The 14639-nt window shown below is 37.9% G+C and overlaps 1 protein-coding gene across 1 annotated transcript in view; it reads right to left on the reverse strand.

Annotated features, from left to right (window-relative positions):
- The window catches only part of LOC126252244 (tyrosine decarboxylase-like), a 59189-nt gene that overhangs the window by 25405 nt on the left and 19145 nt on the right, over positions 1-14639 (reverse strand). The window contains exon 4 of the mRNA XM_049953118.1: positions 3058-3247. Coding sequence (XP_049809075.1) covers positions 3058-3247 — 190 coding nt within the window. The remainder of the gene's footprint in view (positions 1-3057; positions 3248-14639) is intronic.

Here is a 14639-nt window from a genome sequence, read left to right on the forward strand (position 1 = left end):
GTATATCCACCTTTCGCAGCAATGCAGGCTGCTATTCTCCCATGGAGACGATCGTAGAGATGCTGGATGTAGTCCTGTGGAACGGCTTGCCATGCCATTTCCACCTGGCGCCTCAGTTGGACCAGCGTTCGTGCTGGACGTGCAGACCGCGTGAGACGACGCTTCATCCAGTCCCAAACATGCTCAATGGGGGACAGATCCGGAGATCTTGCTGGCCAGGGTAGTTGACTTACACCTTCTAGAGCACGTTGGGTGGCACGGGATACATGCGGACGTGCATTGTCCTGTTGGAACAGCAAGTTCCCTTGCCGGTCTAGGAATGGTAGAACGATGGGTTCGATGACGGTTTGGATGTACCGTGCACTATTCAGTGTCCCCTCGACGATCACCAGTGGTGTACGGCCAGTGTAGGAGATCGCTCCCCACACCATGATGCCGGGTGTTGGCCCTGTGTGCCTCGGTCGTATGCAGTCCTGATTGTGGCGCTCACCTGCATGGTGCCAAACACGCATACGACCATCATTGGCACCAAGGCAGAAGCGACTCTCATCGCTGAAGACGACACGTCTCCATTCGTCCCTCCATTCACGCCTGTCGCGACACCACTGGAGGCAGGCTGCACGATGTTGGGGCGTGAGCGGAAGACGGCCTAACGGTGTGCGGGACCGTAGCCCAGCTTCATGGAGACGGTTGCGAATGGTCCTCGCCGATACCCCAGGAGCAACAGTGTCCCTAATTTGCTGGGAAGTGGCGGTGCGGTCCCCTACGGCACTGCGTAGGATCCTACGGTCTTGGCGTGCATCCGTGCGTCGCTGCGGTCCGGTCCCAGGTCGACAGGCACGTGCACCTTCCGCCGACCACTGGCGACAACATCGATGTACTGTGGAGACCTCACGCCCCACGTGTTGAGCAATTCGGCGGTACGTCCACCCGGCCTCCCGCATGCCCACTATACGCCCTCGCTCAAAGTCCGTCAACTGCACATACGGTTCACGTCCACGCTGTCGCGGCATGCTACCAGTGTTAAAGACTGCGATGGAGCTCCGTATGCCACGGCAAACTGGCTGACACTGATGGCGGCGGTGCACAAATGCTGCGCAGCTAGCGCCATTCGACGGCCAACACCGCGGTTCCTGGTGTGTCCGCTGTGCCGTGCGTGTGATCATTGCTTGTACAGCCCTCTCGCAGTGTCCAGAGCAAGTATGGTGGGTCTGACACACCGGTGTCAATGTGTTCTTTTTTCCATTTCCAGGAGTGTATATTTGTGAAGATATTATCTATGAGACTTTTTGAAGAGTTTGTTACTCTTGTAGGGTTAGTTATATGTGGATACAAATTGAAGATCTGTAAAACATTCAGGAATTGATCTTTGGATGCACCTTCAGTCAATAAGTTGACATTAAAATCTCCACTTATAATTACTGTTAATTTTTGATGATGTAATATTTTGAGCAATGCCTCTAACTTATTTCTAAAAATTTCAGGATCACCACATGGTGATCTGTACACTGACACAATTATTAATTTATTCTTTTGCATATTCAACTGTATTGCTGCAGCCTCAAAATGTTTTTCTTCACTCAAGGATTCAGTTACAGTCATATTTTTAACCTTTACTCCAGGTTTTACATAAATGCAAACACCACCATGTCTTGTTTCCTTCCTGCAATAATGACTTACTAATTCGTATGGGGAAATGCAAATATTTTCTAGTTCATAACTCGTGCACCAATGTTCTTGAATGCAAATACAATCTATACTAACTTCACTAGCTGCAATCTCAAGTTCTAATATTTTATTTTTAATGCATTGTATGTTAAGGTTCATTATTTTTAAATTATTGAAATTAGATTGAGATTGAGAGGAGTTTGTACTTATGTTTCCCAATGTTACCGGCTGTTCCTTGCCGAGGCTGGGTACCAAAAATCCTTAAGAATTACACGTTTCCTGCTCCTTGTATTTCTTACCCCTGGACATGCCACCATACTTGTATCCTACTAATGAACCAACTAGACCTTTCCCGTTCTCTACTTCTCTCCTCTCTCTGCCCTGTTATTCCCCACCCCCATCCAGTTGATAGTCACTGCACCTAACAGCTCTCTCCTGTCCCTACCACCCTACCAAGTCCCTGCATGCTCAGAAAGCATCTTCTCCACCCACACCCAACTACAACTGCCCTCCCCCCCCCCCCCCCCCCCGCCCCCCCAATCTCATGCCGCCTCCTAAGCTCACCATCGATTCCAACAGACTGCTGCTCTGTCAGATGCAGTCACAGTCGGATTCTACTGTCCTTACACAGTAGCTATGTGTGTATGTGTTGTGCTTGTGTACATGTACGTGTGTTTTCTAATCAGGATGAAGTACTTTGTCTACAGATTTAATATTTTATCAGTCTTTGTCATTGTGCCTGTCTGCAGTTCATTGCCTCCTCTATATGGTCAGCAGGTAACTATTCTTTCCACATTGTTGTTAGTTCATTTAGTAATATTTTTCAACAGTTATCTTGTTTATTAAATTCCTTTACAAAATTATAAAGTAAAATGTAGGAAGTATTTATTAGGGTGAAGTGGGAGGGGGAGGATGGCAGCTCTGACAGCTCTGCCATGTACCTAAGATCACCTCACTGTGGCGCTGATTCACAGTCCCTACAGGTACGATAGATAAGGGGCTGAAGTATATTCCTAAATTCATTATTCCTGGAGACTTTATACATAGGCATTCATTTGACAGTTGACATCTATCCTGAAGTGAAGTGTCAGCCAGTTCAGTTTTGTGACAAAACATCATGAGGCACCCTATTTAAGGACTGTAGCTGTCAAACAATGGACATCTGAATCCAGTGCCTTCCCTTACTTTTTGGAACAAGGAACAAGCTTTACAAAATGCAAATGTGTGTGTGTGTGTGTGTGTGTGTGTGTGTGTGTGTGTGTGTGTGTGTGTGTGTGTGTGTGTGTACGTGTGTGTGTGCGCGCATGCACTCATGCCTGCATACATTAATTACAGCTCAGCAGAGCATCAATACACACAAAGTTAATCAAAAGTATACTTGAAACTTACCTATTTGTTCTTCTGTAACATTGTCGTAGCATATACAAAGTCTGATTGAAAAGAAACTCTGTACGTAAACTGGTGTTCCACTAACTTTCCCTGATATATTAATTAGAGCCAACAGCAGCTGTGTCAGTTGATCTTCAGTAACAGACTCATAATCATCCAACTGGGCTACTCGGAAGCATACCACTCCCATCTGAAGAATAAAAGAGATACATTTAAAGAATAAAATCATTTATAGATGAAATAAATGAAACTGGAACCATTTTAAAGCTTATACACTGACAAGTCAATTTTTTAAAGGTAAAATAGATGCAAAGTCAGCTTTGGTTAAAGTGTCCCCTGGATAATTTTTTACTGTAATTAGTTTTTATTTTTATACCTGTTATCAAATAATCACTGATTAAGAAACCAATCAGAAGCAGATTTACAGGTGTTTTGAGAGGGCATTCCTGCCATGTCTCAGCTGACCTGTGATTAAGAAACACTGATTGTCTCATGGAGATACCTTTCTAAGAAGGAGTTTTAAATATTTTGACAACTTGGCTATGTCATTGGCCATGACAGTAGCAGATGCAGGCTTGAGTGCTAATTTGTTTTCAGTCACTGACGTTAGGACTTTGTTTAAATTCACATGGATATTTTGGTGCATACTCATAACTACAAATGCATGGAGAATTTCCATTAAAAATAAATAAATAAGTTGACAATAGACTTCCCCTTTTGTTCAATTATGGCAAATATTCACAAATTTTCAGTTACATTGGAAACCTTAAATGGTATTACTCCTTTTGATTTTTGGGGACAGGAGTACACGCAAGGAATTCTGTATAATTAATAATTTGTTCAGATTTTAGTCAATGGAAAATCCAGTATGGAATGTAACAATATTACGAAAAGGAAAGTTGCTACTCTTCATTTAGCAGAGACACTGAGTTGCAGATAGGCACAACAAATGCACACACACACACACATACATACAAATACAACTCACACACATGACTGCAGCCTCTGGCAGCTGAAATCAGCTGAGTGTGGAGGAGGAGATTAGTGTTTAACATCCCGTCGACAACAAGGTCATTAGAGATGAAGCACAAGCTCAGATTGGGGAAGGATTGGGAAGACAATCAGCCATACCCTATCAAAGAATCCATCCTGGCATTTTCCTGAAACAATTTAGGGAAATAATGGAAAACCTAAATCAGGATGGCCGAAGATGGGTTTGAACTGTTGTCCTCCAAATTGTGAGTCCAGTGTGATAACCACTGTGCCACCCAGGTTGGTCGGCTGAGTGTGGCTTCAGCTGGCAGAGGCTGCAGTCATGTGTAAAGGCCCTGATGGCCAAAAGCTTATATTGTGACAGTCTCTTTGTTATTCATCTGTGTGACTCAGCATCTCTGCTATATGGTGAGTAACAACTTTTCTTTTCATAATATTGTTTGCTCAAATTTTATTATTTTGTGCAATTCCTAAATCAAGTTGTTTATTTGGCCTGGAAGCTTTTATAGAAAGGCTATTTTGTGTATGATGTGAACTGCTATAGCAACCTAAAAATGAAGTGGTACATTCTATGTGCTCATGTCCTGTCATGTCATGGGCTAGGAAAGCAGCTTGCTGTGGAAAAAATAAACACATGCATTGTCAAGAAATCGGAGATAAGACATACAGCATCAAAGAAAACTGATAAATCATCACATCTTCCCTGTTTGCCAAAACAGCAGTCGTCTCCCTGTTATGCAGAAGTGGTGCACAGCACATTGGAAGGAAAGAAGCAGACTCCATCAATGCAGAAGAAACCTCCAGATTCCCACACAGATGGTTTTTTAATGACAGATCCTTACCAAGCAAGAATGAGGTCAGTGATATACTAAAAGTGCCCTTAGGAATCTCAAATGTTGATGTAAATCCCATTACTGGCAATCAAATAAATTACAGCAACAAACATCTTTGTGTTTGGCATCAAAATATACAGTCAATAACAAAGAAAGTTTTAGATGTAGGGATCTTACTTCATACAGAACTCAACTTTATTAATGTTCTTTGCATTACAGAACACTGGCTAAATGATGACCAAATTGACTCTTTTTCTATACCAAATTACACAGTAGCAAATTATTTCTGTAGAAACAGCTATAAAAATGAGGTACCACAATTTCCATCAAGCATGCATTAAAATATAAATCAATCAATAAGTTTCAACACCTCAGTGCAGAAAGAGTCCTTGAGCTGGTTCTCATTGAAGTCAGTGAGGCATATACAATTATAGCACAAATTTATTGCTCCCCAAATTGCAATTTTGACTCATTTCTAAATAACCTTGAATATGTGCTAAATAGGCTTCATCTAGACAACAAACAATAGTGTTTTGTGGGGACTTCAACATTGATTTTCTTGGAACCAGCAAAAGAAAAGAACTATTGCTCAATCTCACACATACTTGAGCCATGACGTTTTGCTGGTGTGCCAGCATATTTGCAAGTACCTCGCCTTCATGCTCATATCTTTGCTTGTGGCGTGTACTGAGTCTTGGTTGCCTTATCTTTGCTGGAGGAGTTAACTGGAGACTCTCGCCAAGGACATGTTAAATGTTACAGCCGGCTGGCTGGTGTTTTGGAGTAAGTGCTACCTTTCCACCTATGGGTACTGGGGCAGAGAAATCCTGGGTAGTGGGAGGTGACTCCGGGTCGAAGCTCGAGAAGTGGGCCTTGTACGAACTGTCGCCTTCCACCTTCCGTCTTGGCTTCTCCAAGTTAAGTTTTCTTTCTGCCTTCGAGCGACCTGGTGTCACTCCTCACTAATTAATTCTGGTGCTAATTATGTTTACTTGGGTATGTATGATATTTATTAAACCTTGTCTCAAGAGCAACATACAACTGTAAAGGTTGTTGCTGTGCAACTCTTAGTAAGACTTTGCACTGACCAATTGTGTTACTGGGCCTTGGAGCCGAAGTTTGAAGCCTTAGTAAGCCTTAGTGATATTGATTGACTCTTGAGTGTGAAACAAGTGCCTTTGTATTAACTTCATCCTACTATTTATTGGGTGCATCTCTGGCAGATTGTTATTTAGGTAAATGTTTTTGAGAACTTCAGTTCTCAGTGTCCAAACACTAGTCAGAAATATTGTGTGCCTTAATTTAAACCGTCAGGTGCATAATTGTTAGTGGTTTTAAAATTTTCTTATATATGAGATAGACTTTGTTTCATAAGAAGACATTGGTAGCAGATTCACTGAATTCCTGTGACTTACTATTCTATTAGTAATCAGGATTAAAATATTGTTGTTTTAAAGGAATTTGTTGATATGATTGTTACATAAAACAAAAGGGGTCCAGTCCTTCCTATTGTTTCCCTATTCCCTAATAGAAGAATATTTCGATAGTTTCAACTTAAAACAGACTATAACAATCCCCACAAGAAGCACAAAAGCTACTGCTACTGCCTTGGATCAAATATTTGTGAATATAAATTGTACTGCAAAATATGTAAGTACAAGCCTTAGTGATCACGAAGCTCAAGTTGTCACCATCCAAAGTCAGTTACTGCCCAACCAGAACTATAAAAGAACTATACAGCAAGACAGTTTAATACATACAATATAGAAACATTCAACTCCCTGTTATCAGGAGAAAGGTGGGAAGAAGTTTTGCAAATAGATAGCACCAACAAAAGTTTGAGAAATTCTCTAGCATCTTCATTGATTACTTTGAAATTGCATTCCCTCTCAAAACACAAGAAATAAGAGGCACAACTAAAAAAGCAAAGCTATGGATAACAACAGGGGTCAAAATATCAAGTGCGGGGAAATGAGAATTACTCAAATACAGGAAAAACAATAACATATCCCCTCTTCTAAACAGTTACATACAGGAATACATTCATATCTACAGAAGAGTTAGTTAGTTAGTTGGTTGCGTGTTCCATTGATCAATCGCACGGTATGGTAGCCATTATGATGTGAAACGTGTCAAGTGCACAAGAAATGCACATATGAAACAAAATTTTTTTTAATATATATAAATTACAATACAGAGTTAAAGATTAATATTTTTATTATTTACCCCATTCCCTTAAATGGCACAAAATGCATATACTATATTTATAGATTTATTTATTCCTATTGAAGAATTCATCTATGGTATAGAAGGAGTTGCCAAGGAGATACAATTTCAATTTATTTTTGAAGCTATTACTGCTGTCTGTCAGACATCTTATTTCATTTGGTAATTTGTCAAAAAATTTTATAGCAGCATGTTTTACCCCTTTCTGTGTCAAAGATAGGTTGAGCAAAGGATAGTGTAAGTCTTTCTTTTTTCTGGTATTATAATCATGAATGTCACTGTTGTTTTTAAACTAGTCCATGTTGTTGAGAACAAATTTCATTTGTGAGTGGATGTAGTGTGAGGCTGTTGTAAGAATTCCCAATATTTTAAAAAGATGCCTACAAGATGTGTGACTATGAACCCCACACATTACTCTAACCACTTTCTTTTGAGCAGTGAATACTTTTTGTCTAAATGTTGAGTTACCCCAAAATATTATTCTGCATGACATCAGAGAGTGAAAGTATGCAAAGTATGTTAGCTTACTAATTTTTGTATCCTCAGAATTGGCAATTATTCTGATTGCAGAAGTTGCTGAACCTAGTCACTTTAGGAGATCAAACATATGAATTTTCCAATTAAGATTCTCATCTATATGTACACCAAAAAACTTAGTATGCTCTACCCTGTCTACTGACTTCTGTTGATGTGTTATATTTATTGAAGGAACTGTAGTTTTTGCAGCAGAAAATTGGATGTACTGTGTTTTTTCAAAGTTTAGAGCAAGCCCATTTGCAGAAAACCAATTAATGACTTTCCAAAGACATTATTTGTATCATTTTCAGTTGGACTTTCTTTTACTGGATTAATAATGATACAAGCATATCATCAGCAAACAGTGTCAGTTCAGCTTCCTGTTTCAGATAGGAAGGGAAGTCGTTCACATATATCAAGAACAGAAGGGGATCCATGATTGAATCCTGTGGAACACCTACAGTAATTTCACCCCAGTTAGATGAAGTGGTGAACTTAAATCACTTGACCCATATGAGGAAACTATTTGCTTCCTGTTCTGTACATATGACTTAAACCACTCATATGCTATTCCATTTATACCATTGAATTGTACTTTCTGTAACATAATGTCATGGTTCACACAATGAAATGCTTTGGACAGAAAATTCCTATTGGTGACATTCTACTATTTAAAGACTCTATTATGTGGACAGTGAAACTGTATATTGCTGTCTCTATGGAACAGCATTTTTGAAATCTGTACTGTGATTTACTAAGCATCCCATTACTATTGAGGTGGCTAACCACTCTTGAGTACATTACTTTCTCGAAGATTTTTGAGAATGCTGTAAGCAAGGATACTGGCTGATAATTATTGACATCTGTGGTGTCCCCCTTTTTGTAGAGAGGCCTGACAATGGCATATTTTAACCTGTCTGGGAAAATACCTTGAGTTAGTGATTCATTATATATGTGACTCAGAACATCAGCTGTAATTGCTCCACATTGTTTCAATATCTTATTAGAGATGTCCTCTACTTGAACAGAACATTTATTTTCCAGAGATTTAATAATTTTATTTATTTCACAAGAGGTTGTTAGGTGAAACTTAATCTGACAAAATTTTTGTAAAACAGACTCTTCCATGTAGCCTAGCTTGTTCTTTTGAACTGTTCTCACCAATTTTTTCTCCTACACTTAAGGAACGATTGTTAAATACATTAGCTACTTGTGTACTGTTGGTTATGATGGTCTCGTTCTCTTTAACAGTAATACTACCTACCCCAGTGGTTACTTTTCGTATCTCCCTTCTAACAACATTCCATATTGATTTGATTTTATTGCCAGAGTTGTTAATTTCTTCTCCAACATCCATATTTCTTGATTTCCTTACAACTTTTCTCAGTATGTTACTATAATTTTTATAGTGTAAGACTACTTCTGGATCTTTGCTAGTTCTTGCTGTCTCATACAGTTTTCTTTTTCTTTCTGAAGACACTTTAATACCTGTAGTAATCCAAGGTTTCTTTGAAAAGTGCGTGGTGTTACACTTAGTAATTTTCTTTGGGAAAGAATGTTCCAAGAGGGATATAAATTTATCAAGAAATATGTTGCACTTATCATTAGCATTTGGCTCATTATATACATCTCCCCAATTAACATTTCTTAAGCTTTCTCTGAAGTGCTGTCACCACAGATTAATAACTTCCTTTTGTCCGACAGACAGCATAATAGGTAGTCAAACTTTTTGATGAACAGCTCCCAGTCTCCTAATGGGGACATGTACACTGTTGCTAATATCAATACTACATTATCTAGCTGAAGTTCACATGCACAAACCTCAAAGTGCATTCAACACAAAATTTGCTTACTTCTACAGTTTTGCATTTATACTTTTGTTTTATGAAAATGGCAACTCCTCCTTTATCCATCCTAGATCTACAAGTGTAAGGTACTAAATTATACCCACTTATACTGACACTATCCATGCCCACAGTTCCATGGTGTTCAGACAGACAGATTATATCAATCTCATTCTTATTTTTGAGATCATCTAAACACACTGATAGCTCATCTACTTTATTTTTAATTCACCTGATATTTTGATGAAGTATGATGATACTGCCCTTAGCTTTACCCCAATTAACAGTACGTGAAGTTTCTTTTATTCTATTTATCTTGATTGTCATCTGTCTGGACTTTGGCTTTAACCTAAAAAACCTGTCTGCCTGGACCCATTAACCACAGAGATCACCCCTTGTGTGACTGTGGACCCCCTTACAGTTTCTGCTAATAGGGAAGCTAACTTACTTTTCCCCACCCTACAACAGAAAAAAATGGCCAATGATAAGTTCATAACAGAATCAGCAAATAAAAGCCAAGTAGTAAAATCATAGAAAAAGTAATGCATAACAGGTTAACGAAATTCTTAGAAAAAAACAAAATTCTCACTGATTCTCAGCATGGATTCAGGAAAAATAAATCAACAACCAGTGCATTCTATGATTTTATAGAAAATGCCCTGCAAGAAATAGACAAAAAGCAAAGAGCCACTGGCATTTTTTAGACTTAAGTAAAGCCTTTTACATACTGGACCACAACATACTGTTGGAGAAGCTCCAAGTATATGGCATTAGAGGCACTGCACTAAAATGTTTCACTTTGTACTTGACAAACAGGAAACAAAAAATTCAAACAAAACATGAACTAAATGAAAACACCAGGATATACCTCTCAGATGCAGAAGTTCTAAATAAAGGATTCCCTCATGGATGCATTTTTTGGCCAATCCTCTTTCTCCTGCATATAAATGATCTAGATCTGAACAATGAGTCACAAACAAGCACTTTTTTGCAGATGACGCAAGCCACCTAATTTCAGGAAATACCCTAAGTCAGCTTCAAACAGCCATTAATAAGACTACAGAACAGATAAATAGATCATTTGAGGGGAATAAACTTGACAAAAAAAAAAAATTCTTAAATTTCTGTTTAAAAGGTGATGCATGCTGCACCAGTGTGACAATAAATTCCAGCAAAATTTCATCTACTCCAGAAACAAAGTTTTTAGGCTTATGGCTTCAAAATAACTTCTAATGGCACACACATATAAACAAAATTAATGGAACACTAAATAAAATATGTTACAGTCTCTGTCAAAGCAAGTTATAGCACTGTCCAAACTGCCTACTTTGCCCATTTCCACAGCATCCTACTGTATGGAACTATATTCTGAGGTAATACACTGCCTAGTTCAGTCATCTTCTTAACTCAAAAAACGAGTGTAAGAGCAATGCAACATGCTTGACAAACAGATTCTCGTACACCCCTCTTTCAAAAGTTGTCAATTCTCCTTCTTTCATGTATTTATATACTAGAAATCTGTAAATATATTAGAAAGAATTAAAAAGATGTAAATAAAAATTTTAATACCCATGAACATGATACAAGACAAAAGGAAGTTTCATGTCCAGTCAATAAGGACATCAGCTTATAAAATGTTCACAGTAAACAGTGCTATACAAATTTACAATAGTCTTCCATATAAAGTAAAAGACATATCATCATTCTTACTCTTTTGTAAAACCCTAAGCGCATTCTTATTGTATCATTGCTTCTATTCAGTGGCAGAATTTCTTGATCATTTAAGATACAAAAGACTTGAAATAAGACAGTGCAGCTACTGCAAGAACCTTTGTGTATAAAGCTAAAAGTCATGTATTTGCTGAAATAAATCTAGAAAAATTTATGGGATGAATCAATAAATCAATGTAATGTAGCAGAATGGGTCAATAGATAATGAACATCAACTTCAGACATTTTGAAGACTGTGATAGTCCTATGAACCTATGTCAAACATGTTCAGTTTTCTACACTTTGTAACAATGTTATTCAGACAAAACCCAAGAGACTGATATGCAACTGGTAAATGTATTACATATTTTCAAAGCTTTTAGAATGAAAAATGCACTGAAAAACCTTCATAGTTGCCATTGGAAGTAAAGAAAATCAGTTACAGAGACACAAATTATTTTTGTTCCAATATTTTATTTTGCCAATTTTCCAGTTAAAATCTTTTCAAATGAGTGTAGTTTGCATCCTGTTGACTTTCTGCAGGGTTGTAGAGACAATTTTTTGCCCATTATGAGTGAAAGTTTCAAAATTAAGTTTCTTAAAAAATTTTTGGAGGGGGAATCTTTGTCATGGGCCAATCAAAATTTTTCTATGGAATTGAGTTCTTAAAATGGTTCTGGTCTGAAACTGAACAAGCCAGGATAAAGAGCGAGTTCCTGAATGGACCAAATTATAGGGAAACACAAGGGACAATGAAACAGTTTTGTAAAAATAAATTGAAGAAACTTGTACATTTGAGTAAACCTTTTGATGAGCTCACACAGATAGATGTTTTAAAGAGAAAGTTGCCAACAGATGTGCAATGGGACCAAGTGTATGGACCAGATGACAACATTGAACAATTTCTAAACTATATGGACAAACTAGACAGGATTATAGACAAAGTGGGGAAACAAAAAAAAACTATTTCAATCACATGAAGAGAGGTGGGGATTATAGTTGGGGAAACACTAATTTTAACAGAAGGCAAAACAGTAGTTCTAACAACCATAGTTTTCATCATAGGGAACAAAATAGTCACAATAATAATAATAATAATTTCCATTCAAGGGAAAACTATAATTTCCATTCCGGAGGACAATCTGGGAACAATTGGAACAGAAGTAATAACAGGGAGTCTGAAAACAGGAATTGGCAAGAGCATAGTGACACCAAGAGTCAAAATGCTACGGGAAGTCATGACGTAAAAAACTATCATGCGCTCCATTGTTGGTCCACAAGGTAGGGGTGAAAAGCATACATAATAGATGGATCAATAACAGTGACTACACTATACCAAAAGATACATCTCAAGTAATGAGTAGTTATCTTATGAATGTGTACTACCCTCTAAACACAGTACCTGTTAAGAATGAACACATTGGTTGTAATAAAGAGCCAATGGAAATAATTGACTTCGCTGAATTTTATGAATGGGCAGAACCTTTTAGTTTGTCAGAGGACCAGCAGGTTAACAATTTAAATGATTGAGGAATTAATGCACTGATGAGGGAACCTGGCGAGCAAATTGTTGACACTGATTTAATGAGCAAAGAATTAAATACACTTGGGTATGAAAGCAACATTTTAAGTTTTTGGGAGAGAGATGTTGATGATGGTAGTATTTGGGAAAATGATGATTTAATGATACATGATGATGGTGAAAAATATTTTGTTTGCTTGAAAGAGGAAATGGAGGCATTAGGTGTTGTGGGAGAAACTGATATGCATGTTGCAGATGTACCCAAGGATGTTATTAGCAATTTAAGTGGTGTTAATGTCAATGTCACAACCAATAGGTTCTGCAATCCAACATCTTACGAAGGAACCTGGGTAGATGATAAAGATTCCGTGAACAGTAATACTGACTGTGCAAGAAGGCTACCATTTGCAATGAACAAAGGTGAACTATTTCTTTATAATATATGGCTAAATAGTGATGCAATTATAAATGATAGCAGTTTTAGAAAAATGATTTTTAATATGTCTCAAATTTTATATCCTGATTGGTGGAAAAATACTAAACATATTATTGTTGAACAACTGAAGGATAAATACCTTAGTGATGAACAATGTTATATGGGTGAAAATATTTGGATTAATGAAATTATCAATGCAAGTGACAGTGCTAATGATATGTGTGTTAATGTAATGACCATAGATAATAAAGGTGACAGTAATATAGGTACTTGTGAGTCAGGAAGTCACTGTTTTAGTGAAATTCAAAATGATTTATTGTATGAATATGTTCAGCCTGAAAAAAGTGATGACATAGGTAGTCCATTCATTAGAGCAAAAGTTGATACCTGGGAAGTCAGGTGCCTTATAGACACAGGGAGTCAAGTGTCAGGAATATCTGAAATACTAAGCAAAAAGCTGAAGTGCGAGAAAGATTACATTGAAATGCCAGCCATTGGGGTGAAAATAAGAGGTGCTACAGGAAAACATAGTAAAACTGTGAAAAGTCAAACTTTGTTACCTTTTACAATTGAGGGCGTCACATTTACACATGGATGACTAATTATACCAGGCCTCAGTGAGGACTGTATTCTCGGGATGTCATAGATTCGGAGTGTAGATGCAAGATTTGACTGGGGAGGACAAAAACTTATCATAACAACACCAAATGTGGGGTGTATCTCCACCAAGTTTGTCAGATCAAATACAGTTTTGTGCAACAATAAATTTAACACTATAAATCTTGTAAAGGAGAATATATATGTTGACAAACACACAACAGAGCTAGATTTAAGTGAAGTAGATTTCAACACACTTGTAAACACTAAGATTTCAGAAGTTAGCAGTCTAAACGATGAGCAAAAACAGGAACTAGAGTTATAGGAATACAGTGATGTCTTTAGCAACATTCCGGGGAAAGTTAGGGGTTACGAAAGTACTTTGCTAGTAAGATGCCATGACCCATTTTTCATAAAACCATATGGTGTGCCCATAGCAAAATGTACAGCAGTTGAGAAAGAATTACATAAGATGGAAGTGTGTGGCATTATTGAAAGGAGTATCAGTGCTTATAATAACCCACTGGTAGTTGTGTCAAAGAGAGATGGGGGAGTGAGAATAGTTCTTGACTCCAGGCTTTAAACAAGATCTTATACAGGGAAACAGACCACCCTAAAAACATTGATGAGCTGTTACACAAGTTCAAGGATGTAAAATTAATGTCAAGTCTAGACTTAACCTCAGGCTTTCACCAAGTACCCCTGGCACCCAAATCTAGGAAATACACTGCTTTTCTTTACAATGGCCATTGCTATCAGTATTGTGTAGTCCCTTTTGGCTTGAACTCATCGGTAGCAGAATTCATTAGAGCTTTAGACCATGTGCTTGGGCAGGAACTTGTATCCAAATTAGTGATTTATGTTGATGACATTTTAGTAACTGGACAAGATTGGAATGAGCATGT

The sequence above is a fragment of the Schistocerca nitens genome, chromosome 4 (genome assembly GCF_023898315.1).
Source record: "Schistocerca nitens isolate TAMUIC-IGC-003100 chromosome 4, iqSchNite1.1, whole genome shotgun sequence".
Classification (NCBI taxonomy): domain Eukaryota; kingdom Metazoa; phylum Arthropoda; class Insecta; order Orthoptera; family Acrididae; genus Schistocerca; species Schistocerca nitens.